Raw genomic sequence first — 22025 nt, 5'->3', positions numbered from 1 at the left:
TGCGCACTTCGCCCGCGAAGGGTTATGCGCGGACCACTGAGATTCTACGGAGCGCGGTAAAGAATAAAAAGGACAGTTAGTGTTTTTTAATCCCCTGACGAACTCTAGCCATCAGGATGTGTTTCCCTTGTTATCTTGGACATATTTAGAATGATGAACCTCGGCTAAGTCACTTGTAGGCTGTAAACATGTCAGTATTTTGTCTAATATTTCATATCAAATATGCTTTTTCAGCAAAACCATAATGCCAAAATAGAGACCCGTCAGATACAGTCTCAAGACATTTATAATAATAATAGTAATAATAATAATATATAAATTAATAATAATAAATATTATTATTATATTATAATTAAATATTATATATTATAATATTAATAATAATAAGTATTATTATAATTAAATATTATATAATAATAATAATAATAATTATTATTATTATTATTATTATGCGAGATAATTAGCATTTTATCCGCGTGATGTCAATTCACTAGGTCACATTATTTGAATAAACCCAAACTGCATATGAAAGAAATCAGCAAATCATGGGTAGTGTATACCAGTGATTAAATATAAACAATACAACGCATGTCCTGACATGTTTCCAGCCTACAAGTGACTCAGCCAAGGTTCATCATTCTAAATATGTCTTAGATAACAAGGGAAACACATCCTGATGACTAGAGTTCATCGGGGGATTAAAAAACTTTTTCCTTTTCAACTTTTTCAATTTCCTTTTTGGCCTTTACTGCGTTCCGTAGAAGCTCAGTGGTCTGCGCATATAGTATTTTTTATTTCTTATAGCCAAACGAAACTACCTTCGGTATCATTTCGCGAACTGGCGCGTTCACCTTGTTGTCACGTTGGACGCTGTCAAATCAAAAGAATCTACGGTACTTTGATTGGATGTCGTGCCGAACGCGCGCATGCGCTCTGTCACACACACGCGCACAGACACATAAACAGAGATAGAGCGGACTGTGTTAACATACTTTTTATCTTTGGGCTTTTTATGGGAAGTAGCAAGTCTTTACAAGTCAATAGGCTCAAGTCCAAGTGAAAGTCCGAGTTATTTATGTTAAAGTCCAAGTCGAGTTTCAAGTCTTTTTATATTTTGTCAAGTGGAGTCTAAAGTCATCAAATTCATGACTCAAGTCTGACTTGAGTCCAAGTCACATGACTCAAGTCCACACCTCTGGCAACAACCATCACAAATTCTCTCACCTTCACCTTCTACTTGTTTCTTTGAGTTCATGGTGCTTAACATAATGTAAATTTTTTTAACTTGTACGTTTAACCGCCTTGCTAGCAACTCTGTACAAAAGGTGGCAGAACTACCTGGGTCCATAAAGGCATACACACCTACTGTCTTATTACTTTTCTTGGACATTATTTTAACAGGTACAATCGAGAGAATACAATCATCTCCAGCCCCAGTGCAGGCCCTTGTATTATGACTCACTGTAACAGGCAGTGTTTTAACTGGTTCAGTATCGTCGGCTTTTACGATTAATTGAGCTGTGTCTTGTGCTGCAATGTGTAACATGCAAGGATGTTTGAGCATAACTGACGTGATTTTCTTTGTGCAATCTTTGCTTAGGTGTCCTTTTACTAAACATCCAAAGCAAAATTCATTCTTTTTCAAAAAGTCCAATTTCTTTATATAAATTACAGACATAAATTGTCTTTATATGTCTTAGCGTTAAACTGGTAGCATTCATCTAAGGTATGACTTTTCTCACAGAATGCACAAGGTTTAGTAAAAGCGCTAATAACTAATGCGCCATTACCCTTTGCTGTAATCAAATCTTTATGCCTTTTACTAACCTGTTTTACCCCAGTTGCAAAGCTTCTACCTCTTTTTTCTTTGCTTTTTGGCTTGAATCCTTGAAGAGATTTGTTACAGTGTTTTTTATCGCTAGTCGAAACGTCCAGGTCTCCAAAAAGTGGGTTGGACATTACCTTTGCTTACCTTTTACTTAGCTCTTTTCTGATTGCGCTTCTCGTACTTGTATACGTGGCTCCTCCATTTTTTGCGCAATTTGTAGGGCAGTTTTGAGGCAATAATCCTCAAGTTGGTAGCGTTATCTAACTCATCCATGTAGTCAGTGTTTGACATAGTATTGTAACAGTTTACCAGAAACAGCAAAAAGGTGGTTAACGACTTTCCGTCCTCTGACTTTATTTCCGGCCACTTGAATGCCTTTTGCATCAGCGTTGTTGCGATTATTTGTTTATTTCAAAACTTATCATGTAACAGTCTGCTTCTGCATAGCCAAGTTGATCTGGCATGTGCTGGCAGCTTCTTACGAGATTTCTAGACTCTCCTCAAGTATACTGCTTGAAAAAGTATAGCCTATCCGTATTGCTATCAGTTCTGGTTTCAATGATGTGTTTAAAGGCTCTCACGAAGGCCGTGAACTCAAGAGGGTCTCCATCGAACGAAGAAACATCATGCTGAGGTAAGGAAAATTGCCTGACTCTTCGCAAGCATTTCTGTGATATCTGCCTGACGTTGCGCCATACTCCAAAACTCCACTGTATCAGTATTGTAAAGTAAATGTTTGTTACCTTGGGTAGGCCATTCCCTTAAGGTGCTTGTCATTATGGGTTTGGCACTTACAGGCACGCTTAAGTGGGTTGCCTAGAGATGTGATGGCAGTCCGTGATATTCCGTTGATGCACTGAGCTTGTAAAGTTCATCATATTCATGTGCACCACTCGCTTCAATGGTCACGCTCTGTCTTGCGGGATTTTGTCGTTCTTCACAACCCTGATACACTTTTATTTTGGCATTAACCTTTGCAAGCTTCGTTTCTATTTTCAGCTTTTCTTTTTTAGCCTTTAATTGTGCTTCGTTAGCCTTTAGTTGAGCTTCGAATTGTGCTTGCTCCATTTCTAACGCCTGCCGTTGGTCTAAGGTTGCTGCTTCAGCCAACAAGGATGCTCTGTTAGCTTCTGCCTGTTTTAGCCGAGCTAAGGATGCTGTAGATGTTGAGGACCTTTTGGATGCTGCTGTCACTACGCTTCCATGTTTGTTAGGCGCGAGCGTCTTTGATTCCACTATTGACACACTGTCGTCTGGCGAAACTCCATCATCGAATGTTTGAGACGGCTTAAAGCAGTTCCTAGTTTCCGCAATCCACAACTCTACATTTTTCCTGAATTCTGTGGAGCACAGCAATTTAGACTTGTACCAGTTTTGCAGATCATGTTCGCGTTCATCTTCGTTTAAGCGCAGTTGCACATCCCTATTGCTTTTAGTAAAGTCCGCTAGCAGCCCTTTGTAGTCCGTATAGTACTTCGTTTTAACATCATTCAAATTGCAGGCATTGTCCATAAGCAACTCTATTTCGTCGGATAATGCAGTCAATTGACTCCACTTACCTTCTCTGGCGTTCTTCATTTTGTGAATCTCGTCTGCGGACTCTTTGTCATTGAGCGCCATCACACGCTCAGATTCGGTAACGGCAGCATTGTCTTCGCCGTCTGCCATAGTGCATTTTAAAGCAGGCAAATCCTGTTTTTGCTTTCGCTTTCAATTACTTATTAACACTCCCTGAGTGTTCTTACGAGATTGCATGCACATGCAGGTAAGGTGCGCCTTTAAGTCACTTGTCTTTACTTAAACAACGGAGAAAGCTTTTGACTTTACATGTATTCCACAAGTTCTGACGCGTATCTTTCTGGTTACACTGTGTTACTCACAACTCGGACGTCCGTTGAATTCTTTGTCTCTTGTTTTATTTAACATCAAAGTTCAACACTTCTTACAGTTTCTTGCATAAAACCACTGTGGTCACGACAAGTCGTTTGCTGTGTCCTGTAGCTTACGGTCTTGAATTATCGTTAAAACAACTTATTTGCTATATCTTTCAGCTTACGGTACTATAGCAGATTATGCTCAAAAGCTTGTGTTCTCCACACTTCTGTATCTTAACAGCAACTAACAACTAACGTGCGTGATAGACATGCAACTATGCAACTACTAAATGATGTCACAGAACAATGTATGAAATTATGTCACAGTACAACTTATGATTATCACACTAAATGCCTAACTAATAAACTTAATGCTTAACTAATGAAATAGAAAAAAACACAACAACAAATCACAAGAATGAAATATGGCTTACAAGTACAGTCATGATACAGTTCATTATGAATTATACACTCAGTGTCATGTACCTGTGAATACCAAGCACTATCTTCTCCAGTTATTGTGTTTAGTTTTAGAATTTTCCTGATTTGTGGTTTATTTCCTTGTCTGTTGCTCTGTTTGCATGTTACCTGACTTCTGTCTGCTAAAATAAGGAATCTTTACCTGGAACTGTAAACATCTCCATCACCTGATAATGTGAAGCACTACCTTTATGCATGTGGTTTTTATACATATACACTGTAAAATGTTGCATTTAAATTTGTACTCTATGTATATATCATTATTCCTAATAATTAATATAAAAGTGTCCACCGTTAATGAACCTACTCCTGTTCTACTGGTCTGTTGTGTAGTTGCTATATATTTTGCTATACAGCAGACATTAAGCAGCACAGTCAGCCCAGTATTTACAGTATTTTAATGCCAAGCAGTTTTGATGTCAGTGAAGAATATTTGTAGGATTTGCTTTATTATCAGATTGATTATTAATGCTGCAGCTAAACCTGCTATACATTGGCATGTTTTCATATTACACACTAATAAATATTAATTAAAAATATTTTACTTGCACAGATCATTTCAAACACACAATCACTTCATGAACTGAGTCAGCAATTTAAAACAAACTACTGTATATACAGTATACACTCCCAGTCCACTATAAAAAGGAACACTTTTACACCTGCTTATTTATATACAGTAGGTCATTTCATTTATTTATTCAGCCAATCATGTGGCAGCAGCACAGTGTGTATGCACACAAGTCAAGAGCTTCAGTTAATGTTTATATCAAATATCAGAATAGGAAAAAAAAAAGTGTGATCGCTGTGACTTTAATAATGGCCAGGGTTTTGGTTCCAGATAGACTATTTTAATGATTTCAGAAGCTGCTGATCTCCTGGGATTTTTACACACATAATTATCATCAACTAAACCCACTCTCATCTCTCCTTACTGCTTTCAGTCTCTGCCTCATGCAAAGACTTTTTATGTCCATGTGCAGGAGTCAATCATTTTTTAGTCTAAAGTTTTTTATAGTCCTGTCATGTTCTATTCTGATTGTTATTTCGATTCTTACCCATTAATTCATTACAATCTCCCCAGGATCCCTAAAAGCTTAAGATTGTTTCAGGATCTAATTCAGGACTGTGCGAAATGAATCTAAAGCTCTGTATGAAGAGTTAAAATGAGAGCTACAGTCTTACTAACACCACTATAAGCAGTCAGTCGAATGGCATTGTGGGTACTGCAGGATTAAACTAAAGTGAAAAATCATGAACACGTAGATGAAAGAAGTTTAAACTAAAAACTCCACTTGAAATTTTGTTACAAAATACATTTTGAACACCACTGAAGATCACATTATAATTATAAAGATTAACATGTATGCTTTTCAGGGTGGATTTTTCCTTGAAAGCAAATTAATCTAATTTGATTTTCATACATAAAATAGTGTGATTTAGTATTATACTACTTCTGCCTGTTGCAACTAGAACCTAAACTAGTCTGTGTTAACACACATCTCACTTCCTATTATGTTTCTTTAGAAACAAAAAGGGTGTGTCCAATCGACCAAAAACGAAAGTACACCAACTGTGGAAGAGTGAACTTTGGAACAAAGCGTGTTTACTTTCATCTATACATCTTAAAATAAGTGAGTATTTAGATTTTTGGCAGAAGTGATAATATAATTTGTGCTAAAAACAGGTGTAATGTAATTTATTTTAAAAAAATAATGTAAAATTGTCTTTCAGGGATGATGGTTGTTAGTGTGACTCTCCTGATTTTCTACAGCTTTATGGAATCTCATTCAGGTATGAAAACATATTCTCTCTCGCACACATAATCACTTACTCGTGTGTGTGTGTGTGTGTGTGTAAGCATTAGTAAATTCATGGTAGTGGAATCAATGTTGTATCTAATAGAACTTATTTCTGGTTTACTTGTGAACACTGAAATGAAGCCTGAAAGCAGATTAATTTGCTGTTAGCATATAAATAAAACTCACAGATAAACATTGTGTATAATATTCTGTGAATATCTGTGCCCAAAGTAACATGTACTGTAGACGTGTGTGATGATCCACGATTATAAAGAAAGTTTTCTTTGTGGAAACAAAACTCTCAGACACTAGAACCTTGGACATTGCTAACTGATCCAAGATGGCGGCGCGGCAGTAGCTCGCAGTCGCCGCTCCGGAGCCAAAATGGTGCTAGGTTGTTTACGTTTTGTGTGTAGCTCGTTTATTTTACTCTGTGTATGATTATTGTCGCGACTGGTGTCCGTACATACAACCACCAGACACTTCTGTACCTAAATAACCCGGTTAATAACATCCACGATGAGCTGCGGGAAAAGCTACGCGACCTCGGCTTGCTGCGTGAACCAGGCCTCGAAGCCTCGGCGTTGCCTGATGCCGGCGGCCGGAGAAGGGGACATCGGAAGCGCGGCGGGAGTCTGTGCTAGGCTTAAAAACAAACCCTAGCCGGCCGGCTCTCCCGTCCATCATCTTATCCAACGTCTGCTCCCTGGACTACATCCGACTCCAGCAGGCTACACAGCGTGAGGTTAGAGACTGCTGTAGCTTTGTTTTTACGGAGACATGGCTCAGCGACAGAGTACCGGATGCCGCTATTCAGCTAGACGGGCTAGCCTCGTTTCGCGCAGACAGAAATGCAGCTCTGTGCGATAAGACTTGCGGTGGCAGCTTGTGTGTTTACATTAACACGAAATGGTGCAAGAACTCTGTGTTAGTTTCTAGTTATTGCTCATTGCTGGTGGAGTTTGTGACTGTTAGATGCAGACCTTTTTATTTACCACGGGAATTCACCACTGTTTTCATTATTGGAGTATACATTCCACCTAGCGCTAATGCTAAGGAAGCGCTATGGGAACTGTATACAAAGATCAGTGAACTGCAAAATACACACCCGGATGGACTCAGTGTTGTCAACTCGTCAGTAAGGAAAGTAGCTATTGGCTGTCATAGAAGTCGCTAGAAGTCTCTAGATGACGTCATCACGTAATTTGCATAATGCACGCTGCACATGCAAGTTATTTGCAAATTCAGAAACCGAAAGTAAGAGACAATTCTGTCATATGGCTTTCATAAAGTTACGTGACACTTATTTAAAGCTTGAAATATGGTAGGAATGTGTATTTGTATCTGACAAACCCATTTGTAACATTTCGACTTTTATCTCATAACATTGAGTTTATTCTTGTAGATTTACATATTTTTTGGTTTTTAACGTGGCACTAAAGCTCCATCGTACCGTTGTAGTTTTTATACATAGATATATAAATATATATTGCTATATATCACCATTTTTTTTTTCATATTTAGCAGATGTTTTTATCCAAAGGGACTTATAAATGAGGACATTTAAAGGAATTAAAATCAACAAAAGAGCAAAGACATGCAAATGCTATGCCATGTCTCAGTTAGCTTATACACAGTGCATTTAGCAAATGCTGATGATAGAATAGAAAAAGAATAATACATGCTTATGGTAGGCCTCTGTTTTTATTTTTTTAATATATATAATAGCCTAAATAAAATAAAAAATATAGTAAACAAAAAGAACAGGAAAGCTAGTGTTACTGGTTAACATTAGTTTAGTTTTTTTAATGTCACAATTCCTACCCTCCTCCTTTACCCGGGCTTGGGACCGGCAAAAGTGACCCAAATGAGACACTTTGGCGGAGTTTTTTTTTTTTTTTTTGTTTTTTTTTATCTTTATAATCTTATAATCCACTTAGAACCTAAAAACATGAACAGTTTAACCATAACATTGTAGCATTTTTTAAATACCATCTACATTAACAATTTAACAGAGTAGTAACACTAGTTAACACTAGGGGGCGGGGGGGGGGAACTCCTGCGAGAGGACAGGCCTGTCTGTGAGTGCTTTAGGACGGGGGAGGGGCCGGCGGCGGCAGCTGCTGTGGCAAGTTGAGAAGAGTCAGTACAGACACATCAGAGTCTCCAAAAGTCTCCAGTAACACAAGAAAAAGGCGCCAGATTTGTCGCTAGTCGCTTTTAAAAATAATTGTCGCTAGAGGGATTTGAAAAGTCGCTAAATGTAAGTTGGCAACACTGGATGGACTGTTTATTGTTGCTGGAGATTTTAACCATGCAAATCTCAAGTCGGTGCTACCTAGATTCCATCAGTATGTAATGAATGCCTTGTATGTCACATAGCTGCAATGACTTTGCAACGAGAGGGGAAAACACGCTGGATCTTGTTTACACAAACATCCCCGGCGCATATCGGGCAGAGCCCCGCCCCCACCTCGGCTACTCAGACCACATCTCTGTTATGCTAATTCCAGCATACAGACCACTCGTCAGGCGTTCAAAACCGGTTCTGAAGCAGGTGAAAACCTGGCCAGCAGGAGCCATCACTGCTCTTCAGGACTGTTTCGAGAACACTGACTAGAACATGTTTAGGGAGGCTGCAACTTACTTCACTGACTTGGAGGAGTACACGTCATCAGTGAAGTGCTTCGAGCGGCTCGTTATGAGACACATCAAGACCCTGCTGCCTCCCTCACTGGACCCAATGCAATTTGTGTACCGTCCTAACCGCTCAATGGACGACGCCATCTCCACTACACTCCATCTTGCCCTCACACACTTGGACAAGAAGGACACATACGTTCGAATGCCGTACATAGATTTCAGCTCAGCATTCAACACTATCATCCCCCAACAACTGATCGGGAAGCTGAGCCTGTTGGGCCTGAACACCTCCCTCTGCAACTGGATCCTGGACTTTCTGACTGGAAGGCCTCAGTCAGTATGGATCGGGAACTGCACATCCAGCACCACCACACTGAGCACTGGGGCCCCACAAGGCTGTGTGCTCAGTCCCCTGCTGTTCACACTGCTGACTCACGACTGTGTAGCAACGCACAGTTTGAATCACATCATTAAGTTCGCTGATGACACGACCGTGGTGGGTCTCATTGGCAAGAACGATGAGTCAGCGTACAGAGAGGAAGTGCAGAGGCTAACACACTGGTATAAAGACAACAACCTGTCTCTGAATGTTGACAAGACAAAGAAGATGGTTGTTGACTTTAGGAGGGCACGAGGCGACCATTCTCCGCTGAGCATCAACAGCTCCTCTGTGGAGATCGTCGAAAGCACCAAATTTCTGGGTGTCCACCTGGAGAAGGAGCTGGTTCCTCAACACCAGCTCTCTACACAGGAAAGCCCAACAGTGCCTCTTCTTTCTAAGAAGACTGAGGCTTCCACCACCAATCCTGACCACCTTGTATAGAGGAACTATCGAGAGCATCCTGAGCAGCTGCATCACTGTCTGGTTTGGGAATTGTGCCATATCGAACCGCAAGACCCTACAGCGGATAGTGAGAACAGCAACAGAAAAAAATATCGGGGTCTCTCTCCCCTCTATTAAGGACATCTACACCACACGCTGCATCCGCAAAAGCCACCAGTATTGTGGCTGATTGGACACACTATCCACCTTCTCAACAAAAAGGGACTGGACTGATAAGCACACAGACATGCACACATATGCACACACAAACATTATCACTCAGCTTAACTTAAACTACCTCAAAACACTGAGACTAGACTGACTAATCAACACAAAGCGCAAACACACTGATCTACACGACCAAACTATTGTACACACCAACCTGTAAATGCTCTTTTGCACAATATTCATTACTGAACTACTTTTTGCACTAGCTTCTTAACTTCTTAATTCTTGTAACTACCTCAACACCTTATTATTATGTTATGTTGTCGCACTGTCACTTTGTTGCTTTTGTTTGCACATTGCACGTGCACTTTATGTTGTCTGTTGTCTGTAAAAAAAAAACTGTAGATAGTCTTCCTTAGTTAGTTAGTTTCTGTTAATTTATGTTGTAATTTATGTTAGGTCAATCTGTCTTGTCTCTGCTAGCCAGCTAACTAAGCCTCTCAGTTAGCTAGTTTAGCTTTTCTGTTAATTTATGTTGTAATTTTATGTTTAGATGTAGAATTTTAGAATTTTATGTTGCATGTAGCACCTTGGTCCTGGAGGAACGTTGTTTCGTTTCACTGTGTACCAACTGTATATGGTTGAAGTGACAATAAAGCCTACGTGAACTTGATCCTGTTCTAAATATGGAATCAACTAAATTAATCGAACCTCGTCAGAGCTGTTCAAGCTTTCATTTGTTTTGCATTTGTTCTCTGGGGAAGAGAGAAATTTTTTACAGCATTGTGGTCCTGAAAAACAAACTGACCCTCATCACTCTTCAATAAAATAACTTCCTGTAACTTCAGGGTTTCTGATTGTTGAGAATATTTTTTGATCCATTATATTAATGGCTCAGTTTGTAAAACATCCATCCCTAGTTTAAACAATGTAAAGAAGAAAAGGAAAAGTGTCTAGCTCTTTTATTTTTAGGTTCAGCATGCATAAAAGTTTTTTTTCCCCCAAATTCTGTTCTCTCCAAGTTTCTATATAAGGTTAAGTGGACAGGAATGTTTATTGCATTTTGCAGGTGTGATGTGTGTGCTAGAACTTATACATACATTATGCATGCGATGCACCAAAGTACAATTCATTTTTTAAAAGTGTTTCATTATACCTGTACAATGTGAAGTTCACAGTAATTAACTTTAAAATACATTTATAGTAAAATATTGCAATATCATAAATCCAGTAAATTAATTTGACTGATACAGAATATAAATGAGCAATGCTGGGATTGAAGCACACAACATTCTAAACTGTAAGGCAAAGCCTTAAGCACTGAGTCACCACAACTAGCCCAAATAACCGGTACTGATTCAGTATAATATTTAGTGGTGTTAATTCAGTATTATAAACGCTTGTGGTTGTACTAAAAGGGTTAGCTCTGGTGGCTCAGTTCCTAAGGATTTAAATTGCAGATCAGAAGGTGGTGTGGTCAAGTCCTAACACCACCAACCAGCAATATCTGCATCCTGGAACAAGACTCTTCAGCTCAGTTGTATCCTGCATTAAGGGAATATACTGGATTATGTGTTACTTTACATTAGGTTAGACATTACAGTCTTTAGTGTAAATGTGTTTTACGTTTTACTGAACATTTAACAAATTTAGCAAATTACATTAGAACTTTGTTTATTTATTTATTTATTTAAATTTAATGTTAAGGCATTTATAATGCCTTAACATTAAAACCTCTAAAGGATGAAGTGAATAATTGATTATCTCAATACAGCGGCACCTTGTGAAGGAAGGGATAAACACACCAAATACTTTATTAGAGACACCTGTATACCTACACATACATGTAATTATCTAATCAGTCGACTGTCTAGCAACTGTGTGGTGTATAAAATTGCACAGATACAGGCATTTAACTTCAGGTAACGTTTACATAAACCATCAGCACAAAACTCTGATCTCGATGATTTTGACTGTGCCATGGTCAGTGTCAGATTTGTTTGAGTATTTCTATAATAATTGCTGATCTCCTTGGATTTCATGCACAACAATCTTTGTAATTTCTTCAGAATGGCGGTATAATTTAAAAAAATCTGGTGAGTGGCAGTTCTGTAACTAAAAGAAATAAAAGAATGGTCAACATGTCAGTCCTTAAGCAAACAAATTGCTTTCTGTGTTGCAATGTTAAACATTTATGTACAATAGTGTGAAAAACTATTTGCCCCCTTCCTGATTTCTTATTCTTTTGCATGTTTGTCACACTTAAATGTTTCATCAAAAAACGTTAACTATTAGTCAAAGATAACATAATTGAACACAAAATGCAGTTATTAAATGAAGGTGTACGTTATTAAGGGGAAAAAAAAACTCAAAATCTATATGGCCCTGTGTGAAAAAGTGATTGCCCCCCTTGTTAAAAAATAACTTAACTGTGGTTTATCACACCCGAGTTTAATTTCTGTAGTCACCCCCAGGCCTGATTACTGCCACACCTGTTTCAGTCAAGAAATCACTTAAATAGGAGCTACCTGACACAGAGAAGTAGACCAAAAGCACCCCAAAAGCTAGACATCATGCCAATATCCAAAGAAATTCAAGAACAAATAAGAACAAAAGTAATTGAGATCTATCAGTCTGGTAAAGGTTATAAAACCATTTCCAAAGCTTTGGGACTCCAGCAAACCACAGTGAGAGCCATTATCCACAAGTGGCAAAAACATGGAACAGTGGTGAACCTTCCCAGGAGTGGCCGGCCGACCAAAATTACCCCAGGCGCGCAGATACAACTCATCCGAGAGGCCACAAAAGACCCCAGGACAACATCTAAAGAACTGCAGGCCTCACTTGCCTCAATTAAGGTCAGTGTTCACGACTCCACCATAAGAAAGAGACTGGGCAAAAACGGCCTGCATGGCAGATTTCCAAGGCGCAAACCACTTTTAAGCAAAAAGAACATTAAGGCTCGTCTCAATTTTGCTAAAAAACATCTCAATGATTGCCAAGACTTTTGGGAAAATACCTTGTGGACTGACGAGACAAAAGTTGAACTTTTTGAAAGGTGCGTGTCCCGTTACATCTGGCGTAAAAGTAACACAGCATTTTACAAAAAGGACATCATACCAACAGTAAAATATGGTGGTGGTAGTGTGATGGTCTGGGGTTGTTTTGCTGCTTCAGGACCTGGAAGGCTTGCTGTGATAGATGGAACCATGAATTCTACTGTCTACCAAAAAATCCTGAAGGAGAATGTCCGGCCATCTGTTCGTCAACTCAAGCTGAAGCGATCTTGGGTGCTGCAGCAGGACAATGACCCAAAACACACCAGCAAATCCACCTCTGAATGGTCAAAGTCCTGACCTGAATCCTATTGAGATGTTGTGGCATGACCTTAAAAAGGCTGTTCATGCTAGAAAACCCTCAAATAAAGCTGAATTACAACAATTCTACAAAGATGAGTGGGCCAAAATCCCTCCAGAGCGCTGTAAAAGACTCGTTGCAAGTTATCGCAAACGCTTGATTGCAGTTATCGCTGCTAAGGGTGGCCTAACCAGTTATTAGGTTCAGGGGGCAATTACTTTTTCACACAGGGCCATGTAGGTTTGGATTTTTTTTCTCCCTAAATAATAAAAACCATCCTTAAAAAACTGCATTTTGTGTTTACTTGTGTTATCTTTGACTAATAGTTAAATGTGTTTGATGATCAGAAACATTTTATGTGACAAACATGTAAAAGAATAAGAAATCAGGAAGGGGGCAAATAGTTTTTCACACCACTGTATGTGTGTATGCATGTACAGGTAGTTCCCTACATAATGACCTATGTATGAACTATGTACTGTAGTGAACAAGTGTTAAACAACCCAGAATAGGTTTTATATTGTAGTTGTCCAAAGTAGCTACATTTAGCTCGGCAAATTCATGGCATTCTCTCATCTGATTCATGAGGTAGTCACCTGGAATGGTTTTCAATTCATAGGTGTGCCTTGTCATGACATTTCTTTCCTTCTTAATGTGCTCTACACCATCAGTTGTCTTGTGCAGGGGAAGGGTGGGTCAATAGCCCAATTATTGGTCTGTCAACCAGAACAATCTCAAGAACCAAAATCATCTAATGTTCCACAGACAAACCATCAGCATTGTTCAGGGTGATATGAGGATCACCACAAAGGCAAACGGTGAAACTGTTTTTGAAATATGTTATTCATTGTTCATTTCATATTTGTTTTCATCAGCTAATGTGTACAGTCCTATACAATTTGTAAGCAATCATCAAAAAATATGAGTTTCAGTCTTCATGGGAAATGTACTGTTAAAGTCCCACAAGCTAAGATATCATTCCATCACCTTTAGCTTTAATTATAGCGCATTCACAATTTGAGTCCTGGACTATGCCTCTGCCATCATGGAATAAAAACTTCATTAATGTGATACCCTGGCATTCAGTGCTCTCAGGTCATCAGCTGACTACATTTTATTGCCACATAAAATTTTTGAACCTAGACCTGACCAACTGAAGCAACCCCACATCGTAACACTGTCTCCAGAGGTTTGTACAGTCGCCAATATGCATGATGGGTGCATCACTTTATGCAATTCCCTCCTTACCCTGTTGCACCCCTCACTTTGGACTAGGGTCAAACTGAACTGAGCAGACCACATGACCTTTTTTCATTGCTTCAAAGTCCAAAGTTTAGGCTCCCTAGCAAATTGAAGTTGTTGTTTTTTTATTAGTCTCACTAACAAGTGGTTTTCTTACAGCAACACTGCAGTTTACTCCCAGTCCTGTGATTGAGTGCACTCTAACTTTAACTATTATATGGTTTTGATTTTTATCATGCCAAATTTTACCAAGTGTTTAAGTGATCTCCAGTCACGAGCTTAAACCCCAAATTTCTTACACAAAGTTGATGGTTCAGCAATATCCGTCCAGGTTTTGATGTGTTAAAAGGTTCTTAACCCAGTTCCTTTAAAATTGTTTTCTTTGCTTGATGCAGCCCAGTAGTTGTACTCTTCTGAATGGTGACTTTTTTTTGACCAGACAGCATAATTACCTAAATAAGCCTTGCTATGTTTTGGCGTAAGTGTTTCATTTGAGACAAACATCTGACTGACACTGCCATGGGTTTTTACTCCCCATATCAGGGAAAAACTCCACTCAATGTCTGATTGAAGATTTCCTCCTTGCATGGGACTTTATTCATTTGTTCTGACAGTCTGATTCTTTCTGTCTTGACCATTGTATCTATAAGTTATTTGTTTCTTTTTTGAAAAAAAAACCAGAGCAATTAAAGGTGGTTGGGCCAGAAGCTTCTCTTGATGCTGTAGCTGGTGAAAATCTGGTCCTTCCTTGTTTCATCAAACCCAACACCAGTGCTGTGGACATGACAGTGGAGTGGCTGAGGCTAGAGGAAATGCCCTTATTAGTGCATCGCTACAGGGATCATGCAGACAGATATGAAAAGCAGACTCCATCATACAGAGGAAGAACATCACTGTTCAAAGAAGAGCTACAGAAAGGCAACGCTTCACTCGAACTCTCACCTGTCCGAGTTTCTGATGAAGGAAAATATAAGTGTCTCATTGAGGACAAATCCTGGTATGATGACATCATTGTTCACATCAGGGTTGAGGGTAAGTAACATTTCTGCATTTAAGCTTTACACAGTTAACTTTACAGAAAACCTGTATATTATGATACCATAATATCAGTGGTTTTTGCATACATTATTTGTATTTTCTATTGTATTTTTTGTTTGTTTGGGTTTTAGAATGGGAGTTAGCTTAATGCGCCCAATGAGAGAAATCTTTAAGGGGGACCATTTGGAAAGATCTTTTTTGATTTGTTCAAGAAGAATACCAAAATTATGTTTAAAAAGATGATTATGTTGGCGAGTAATACAGATACCAAGATAAGTGAATTTATTTTTGACTATTTTCAGTGGTGTGTTGGAGTACTGTAACTGCATGTCTACTTTACTAATTGGAAAACATTCACTTTTATGCAGATTGAGTTTATAGCCAAAAAGCTGACCAAAATTCTCAAGTAAGGACAGAGCTGCCAGTAACGAAGTCTGTGGGTTATAAATAAAAAGCAGTAAATCATTTGCATATAGAGTAACTTTATGCACGGCGTCACCACATGAAATACCAGTAATCTATTGACATTCACGTAAAGCAATTGCTAAAGGCTCAATAGCAAGGGCAAATAATAGTGGGCTTAACGGGCAACCCTGACGAGTTCCATGATGTAATTTAAACGGTTGAGGAAACAGGCCATTTGTCAAAACTACAGCGGTGGGAGCACTATAAAGTAATTTAATCCAAGAAAGTTAGGCCAGACAGAACCCAAATTTTCCAAAAACTAAAAAAAGGTATTCCCACCCTACCCTATCAAACGCCTTCTCAGCATCCAAAGAGACAACACATTCTGTAACAGAATGATGCTGAAAATATACCACATTAAGTAAACGGCGGGTGTTAAAAAAAGACTGACGGTTCTTTATAAATCCTGTTTGATCAGGTAAAATGATGGTGGGGAGAACACCTTCAAGTCTTTAGGCAAGCACCTTAGTTAAGATTTTTACGTCACAATTAAGCAGGGAAATAGGCCTATATGAAGCACTATCCTTTTTTAACAATAAGGAGATATATGCTTGATTTAAAGTTGGGGGGAGAATACCGGTCTTAAAGGACTCTGCAAAAACAGTCAGAAAAGGAGCAAGCTGTGCAGAGACGGAAAACCGTCGGGTCCTGGGGATTTCCCAGATTGTAAGGAAACAATGGCAGCTATCACCTCCTCCTCTAAAATTGAGTTTTCTAAAAGATTACGGGCATCAGAAGATAGTATGGGGACATTTAATTGATCAAGAAATTGTTTAGTATCCTTCTGCAAGAAGGGGAGTAAAAATCTCTAAATTTTTCATTAATGAGATAAATCAGGAGTGTTGAAAAAAAAGGGGAGATGTGGCAGTGACTGAAGGTGTGGTCCGAGTGTTGTCCAGAGGATCCTAAAGTCGTGATGGTAATGAATCACCGGGGATGAACAGCAATTTGGTTTTGCTGAGATTAAGGTTAATTCAATGAACTGCCATCCAAGATAACATGGCTGATCAAAGTGGAAATATGAGTGTCTGAGGAAGGAAAGGAGAAAATTTGTTAAGTGTCATATGCATAACAATGGTATGAAACAATGTGTGGGGATATGACCTCACTAAGAGACTGAGTATAGAGGGAGAACAGAAGAAGGCCAAGTACTGAGCCTTGTGAGACCCTAGTGGAGAGTCTGCATGGAGTAGATGTGAATCCCTGCCATGTCACCCTATACGACTGGCCTTATAGATAAGAAACAAACCATTGCCATGCTATGCCACAGATTCCAAGGCTTGCAAGGTAAAGTACTGCTGAGAGGTCCAGGAGGATGCGGATAGATGACAGTTTAGCCAAATCTAGCACAATGGAATTCCTCAGTGCTGCTTTGAATCCAGATTGGTTAGGGTTATTAAGGTTGTTCTGTGAGAGATAAAGATACATTTGGTAAAAAATGTAAAGGAAAAGGAGAGAAGCTTAAAAAGATAAATCGGTCTAACCCTAGTTACTGACGTCTGCTGGATATAGGCAGTGTTTCTTGGGGATAGGAGTAACCCTTGCCTACTAAAGTGCAGCAGGAACATTACCAGATGATATAGTAAGATTGATAATAAAGGGGAAGATGTACTGTAGAGGTTGGGGAAGATCTGGCAAATTTTTACAAATTTTCCAACATAAAAGACAAAAAACTTATCCACAGTCAGGGAGGATGGAGCAGAAGGTACATCGGACACAGTACATCGGATAAAAGTAGCTGTGCTATCTCTAATGGTAGAGGTTAGTAGTAAAGGATTCAGGCTCTGGAAAGGATAATAGACAGGATTATGTAGGGTAAGAGTGAAGGATATCGTGTAATGATCAGAGTTGTGAAGTGGGATAGCAGTGATATCTTTAGCTGGAGAGGGACAGAAGAAAACCAGGTCAGGGGATTTCCCACTGTTGATCACTCAAAAGGCTGACTCAAACTACCCGTTTTGGTATCTCAAACTACCCACTAATCCCTCTACAATTTTGCATCCTCAATGTCTTTAGATCACATAGGCCTGGTTTGGTTTGCAATCATGTAAATTCCCTAGGAGGAGTATATCAAACGTGCATGTGTGTAGCAAGTCCTGCATAGCAAGTGAGCTACAGTATGCAGCCAAATCTCTTGTGAGGGCCCCGGGCCACGCAACTCTTGGGCATCCTAATGGCAGTAGATTCCAACCTGTCTGCCAATTTTTATAAGTTTTTAAGCATGTTAAGACCCCCATAAAGCCCAACATAGTGGGGAAAAAAATCCTTAGGAAAACAAGAGGATCCTGCACATCCTATAGTGCTTGGGCCCTAAAAACAAGAGGGTCCTTAAAAGCTTAATATAATTTCAGTATATTTAAAACTTTCTTCTTTTTCATGATTATAGCTCAGGGAAGCCACCCAGTCATCACGATGGAGAGTTATGATAACTCAGGAGGGGTTAATCTAGTGTGTGAGTCCAGAGGCTGGAATCCTGAACCTGTGGTTCTGTGGCTGAATAAAGAAGGAGACACTCTACCAGCTGAAGAGACACAGATACACAGAGAGACTGAGGGCTTCAGTGTGAAACGCCGCATCACTGTTCATGATTATAGTGACTCCAACAGATTTTACTGCCGACTTCAACAAAAACATCACATGATAGAAGCAGAGGTCATTATTAATGGTAAGCCAAATCATTAACACATGAAAAGAAACTTGAAATAATAAAATAAAACTTTTAGATTTTTTAAAGATTTATATTGTAACATGTTATTACATATGAGGTGATTAAACATGAACACGATAAAGATAATATTTTTGTATTAGAACATGTGCATTTCTGAATTTTTTTTTTGTGCGTGTGTTCTGTCTTTACAGTTACGTCTAGCATTTAGGAAATATTCCTGCCTGGGTTCATAAAAATATCTGTAACAGGCTTGGTTTCATTTTAGGTAAAGTCTTTGAGGCTTGGAAGTGGGACGTCGGCATTTCAGTGTCAGCATGTCTTATTACTCTCGGAGCAATAATAACTGCAGTTATCTGTTACAAGAAAGGTAATCTTAAAATTCCTTTATAACATTCCTAGCACATTCAAACACACTCACTTTAAGTCAGAAAGGGTTGTAAATCATCCACTTATATCAGGTGCGTTAGCGCACAAAAAACGTGTCCAGTTGGCCATGCTTTTTAGGAAGCAGAAGATTTAATTCAGCCCTGTCTTAAAATCTCAGTTTCTTTATCTATTATATAACATTACCACAATCCTTTTTTAAAAGTAAAAAAAAAGGATATTTAATAAATGAAAAGTTTGAGAGAGTGTCACGTTTCTGTCTGCACATCAGGACATTATTACAGAAAACATGATTTAGCTTTAAGGTTTTTTATTAGAAAACCCTAAAGTAGCTATACATTAAAGTTTTTAATTAAAATGCTTAAATGTTTGCAATGTGACATAATTTTGCAACATTATGCAAATCAGCATATTGACTCTTAGACCTCAATAAATTAAATTATATTTTATTTTGTATTACTCCTTTAACAATGGACATTGTGAAGCTTTAAACATCACCCAAAAAAAAAAAATTTTGATATAAATTTAAAATATAGGTACTACGATCAGCATTTTTAGGGACGATCACCGATTACCGATCACCAAGATCATGATCTGGCGATTGTTGATCACTGCCGATCACAGAATGGCAGGGGAATGGGAATCTTTTATCTGTAATCTAGCAGAGTTTGCACCATTTGTAGAATTGAAACTAACTCTAAATTAACTATATATATATATTTTTTTTTTATTTTAGAAATAGGCTACAGTCAAGATCTTGAAGAACCACCAAATGTTTATTTTAGATAATGAGAATTTAAGGCTACTGTAGACCATCTTTCCCAAATAAGGCAAAGTATTAAAATTATTCCAAACAAAAGAGGGGTCTGAACGTGATGTCTTTCCACCTTGTACTATCCCTGCAGTATGGTTCACGTCGTTTAAATGCATCACTCACAGTCGGCTGGTTGAGGGATGGGGATGTTGTTGGCTTCGGCTGGTTTAGTTTCTCATACTCGGCATATTCAGTTGTATGGCGTGTTCTAAGATCCCTAATCATGTTAGTGGTGTTAAAATGCCGTTGCTTGCTTCCACCTTGAGAGATTTCATCACGACACACATTGCAAACAGCTAACTTTACGTCTTTATCGGACACTTAAAAAAATTTCAGACGGGAGAACTCGTGTTGCCACTGGTAAGCTCTGCTCTGCTGTTGTTTACCTGTGCGCCGTGCATGCACGTGTGAAAAAGTCGCGCAAGTAATTTTGGGGCGCTTTTGGGGTTCACCGATCAAGCTATTTTAAGCCAATATCGGCCGATCATGATCGGTGGCCGATTAATCGGAGCATCATTAATTAAAAAGGTAAAAAATTTTAAATATATGACTTTATCAGTCTCCCAAGCCATTGTGGATGCTAAAGGAGAAGGTGACATGGAAAGCACTCAAAGAGAACATAAAGAAGAAACCTTGAGAGTAATAGAAGACTTAAAAGGGTATCCATACTCATTTGGGTGATACAGGATTAGTGTGATAATTAAAAAATAAAATACCTTCCATAACTGTATTATATGAGATAAAATGTGCAAATGCATAATAATAAATGTGTTCATATAAGGCTACTAAAAAAGAATTAGGTACAAAATGGTTCATGACAATTTTAGTTTTAAAACTATAAGTGACATTAAAACATACCAGTTCAACATAAAACTATAAGTGTTGGATTAAGGTGGTTATGTGTCCTTAGGCTTCTCCTTGTGTGGGCCACAAGTAACTTAGTGCCATGTGCGACTGGCCTGGGCACATTCAGAGCACATTAGCTTAAACACACATTGAGACAACCTTTACGACAGAGCTACAGGAAAAAAAAGCAATTCACAGTCCATCTTCTAGACAGTTATCAATTTTTAACTTTCCAAACCAACAGGTGCAACAACAGTACAGACCACCCTATTAGGCAAAATAACAGCATCCTTACAGAAACACAAATAGAACTGCCCTGTAAAAAAAAAAAAGACAGCCACAACGGAAACAAGTATAGTGAGTTGCACAGCGTTTTTAAGTTTACTCAATTTTTATAGAAATATGCTGGCCAAACAAAATATTTTACCTTGCTGTTAAGTTGACAAATTGTGTACCCAGTTCAAAACCTTAAGTTGACTCAACTCAATTCAAATACAGTGGCACCTCAAATTGCGAGTAACGTGGTTTGCGAGTGTTCCGCAAGATGAGCAAAGATTTGTAAGAAATTTTGACTTTAAAAACGAGCAAGACTTGGTTTACGAGTACCGAGTATCATGTCTTACGCATGCGTTTTTTGTTTTGACGGTGAGCGTCACGTGATCACAACTGTGGGTAATCGTCTCCCCTGCTTGGTCTTAATATGCGTCTCTCAATGGTATAATCAACATCTGTGCACGTGTGTACTGTTTACTATAACACTGTGCCCACCTGTGTGCGTGTAAAGCATATTTTATTTTGTGTTTGTGTGTGTGCAGCGTTCATGTACTGTTTATTATAACACAAGTGTGCGCCCATTTAAAGCAAAAGAAAGTCTCATTAGAGAGGTTAAAGATCCCTTTTCTTTCTCTCCCTGGGTTAGCATGCCATTATGTGTAACGCGTAATTTGACACCGTGCCCCTTCAAACACACACACCCCTTCTCTCGCCTACACACACACACACACACACACTCCATACAGAAACACTCCTCTGTTGAGATTCTTTTCAAAGGTAAAGTAGAAGTTAATTTGTTTTTTATTTTTAATTTACAGCAGTGATTCTGTTAGCGTGCGCTCATGTTAAGCGTTAATGTGTGTGTATGTAAAACTCGAGTAAGAGAGGGGAAAGTGTTACTGTGTAAGACGAGAAAGGGAGAAAGGCTGATTCCTCCTTTCCTCTTACTTTAGCTTCACTTAAGGCACTTCAAGGCAAAGTGGGGAAAAAGATACAATTATAAATGTTTAGCTCTCTAACTCCTGTTTAGTGTACCTAACGTTAGCTAAGCTCACCTCAGTAATGTCAGGGTGCCTCAGTATAACAATAAGCGGAAAACACCAGCCTCACATATACAACGTTTATTGTCTTAAATACCTGTAGGCTAACTAAAACATATTTTATATGTAAAAATTATAATAATTAAATACTCAAAGTGCTCACCAAAATAATAGAGTCCACAAAACGGACATCCTCACGTCTTTAGTGCAGTCTGATACCGTCAGTCTGGTAATGGGAAGGGGGCGGGGGTTTATAAATCACGTGATTGCACCTCAATAA

General features: G+C 38.7%; 1 protein-coding gene across 1 annotated transcript; it reads left to right on the top strand.

Annotated features, from left to right (window-relative positions):
- Positions 1–5922: 5922 nt before the first annotated feature.
- LOC128524696 (butyrophilin subfamily 1 member A1-like) lies at positions 5923–18784 on the top strand. Its single transcript, XM_053497415.1, has 4 exons — positions 5923–5976; positions 14899–15249; positions 18107–18385; positions 18654–18784. Exons 1-4 carry the CDS (start codon positions 5961–5963, stop codon positions 18776–18778), a joined length of 771 nt encoding a protein of 256 aa, XP_053353390.1. The 5' UTR covers positions 5923–5960; the 3' UTR covers positions 18779–18784.
- Positions 18785–22025: the final 3241 nt, after the last annotated feature.

Source organism: Clarias gariepinus, chromosome 1, assembly GCF_024256425.1.
Source record: "Clarias gariepinus isolate MV-2021 ecotype Netherlands chromosome 1, CGAR_prim_01v2, whole genome shotgun sequence".
NCBI lineage: Eukaryota > Metazoa > Chordata > Actinopteri > Siluriformes > Clariidae > Clarias > Clarias gariepinus.
This window is presented reverse-complemented; position numbering and strand designations above follow the sequence as displayed.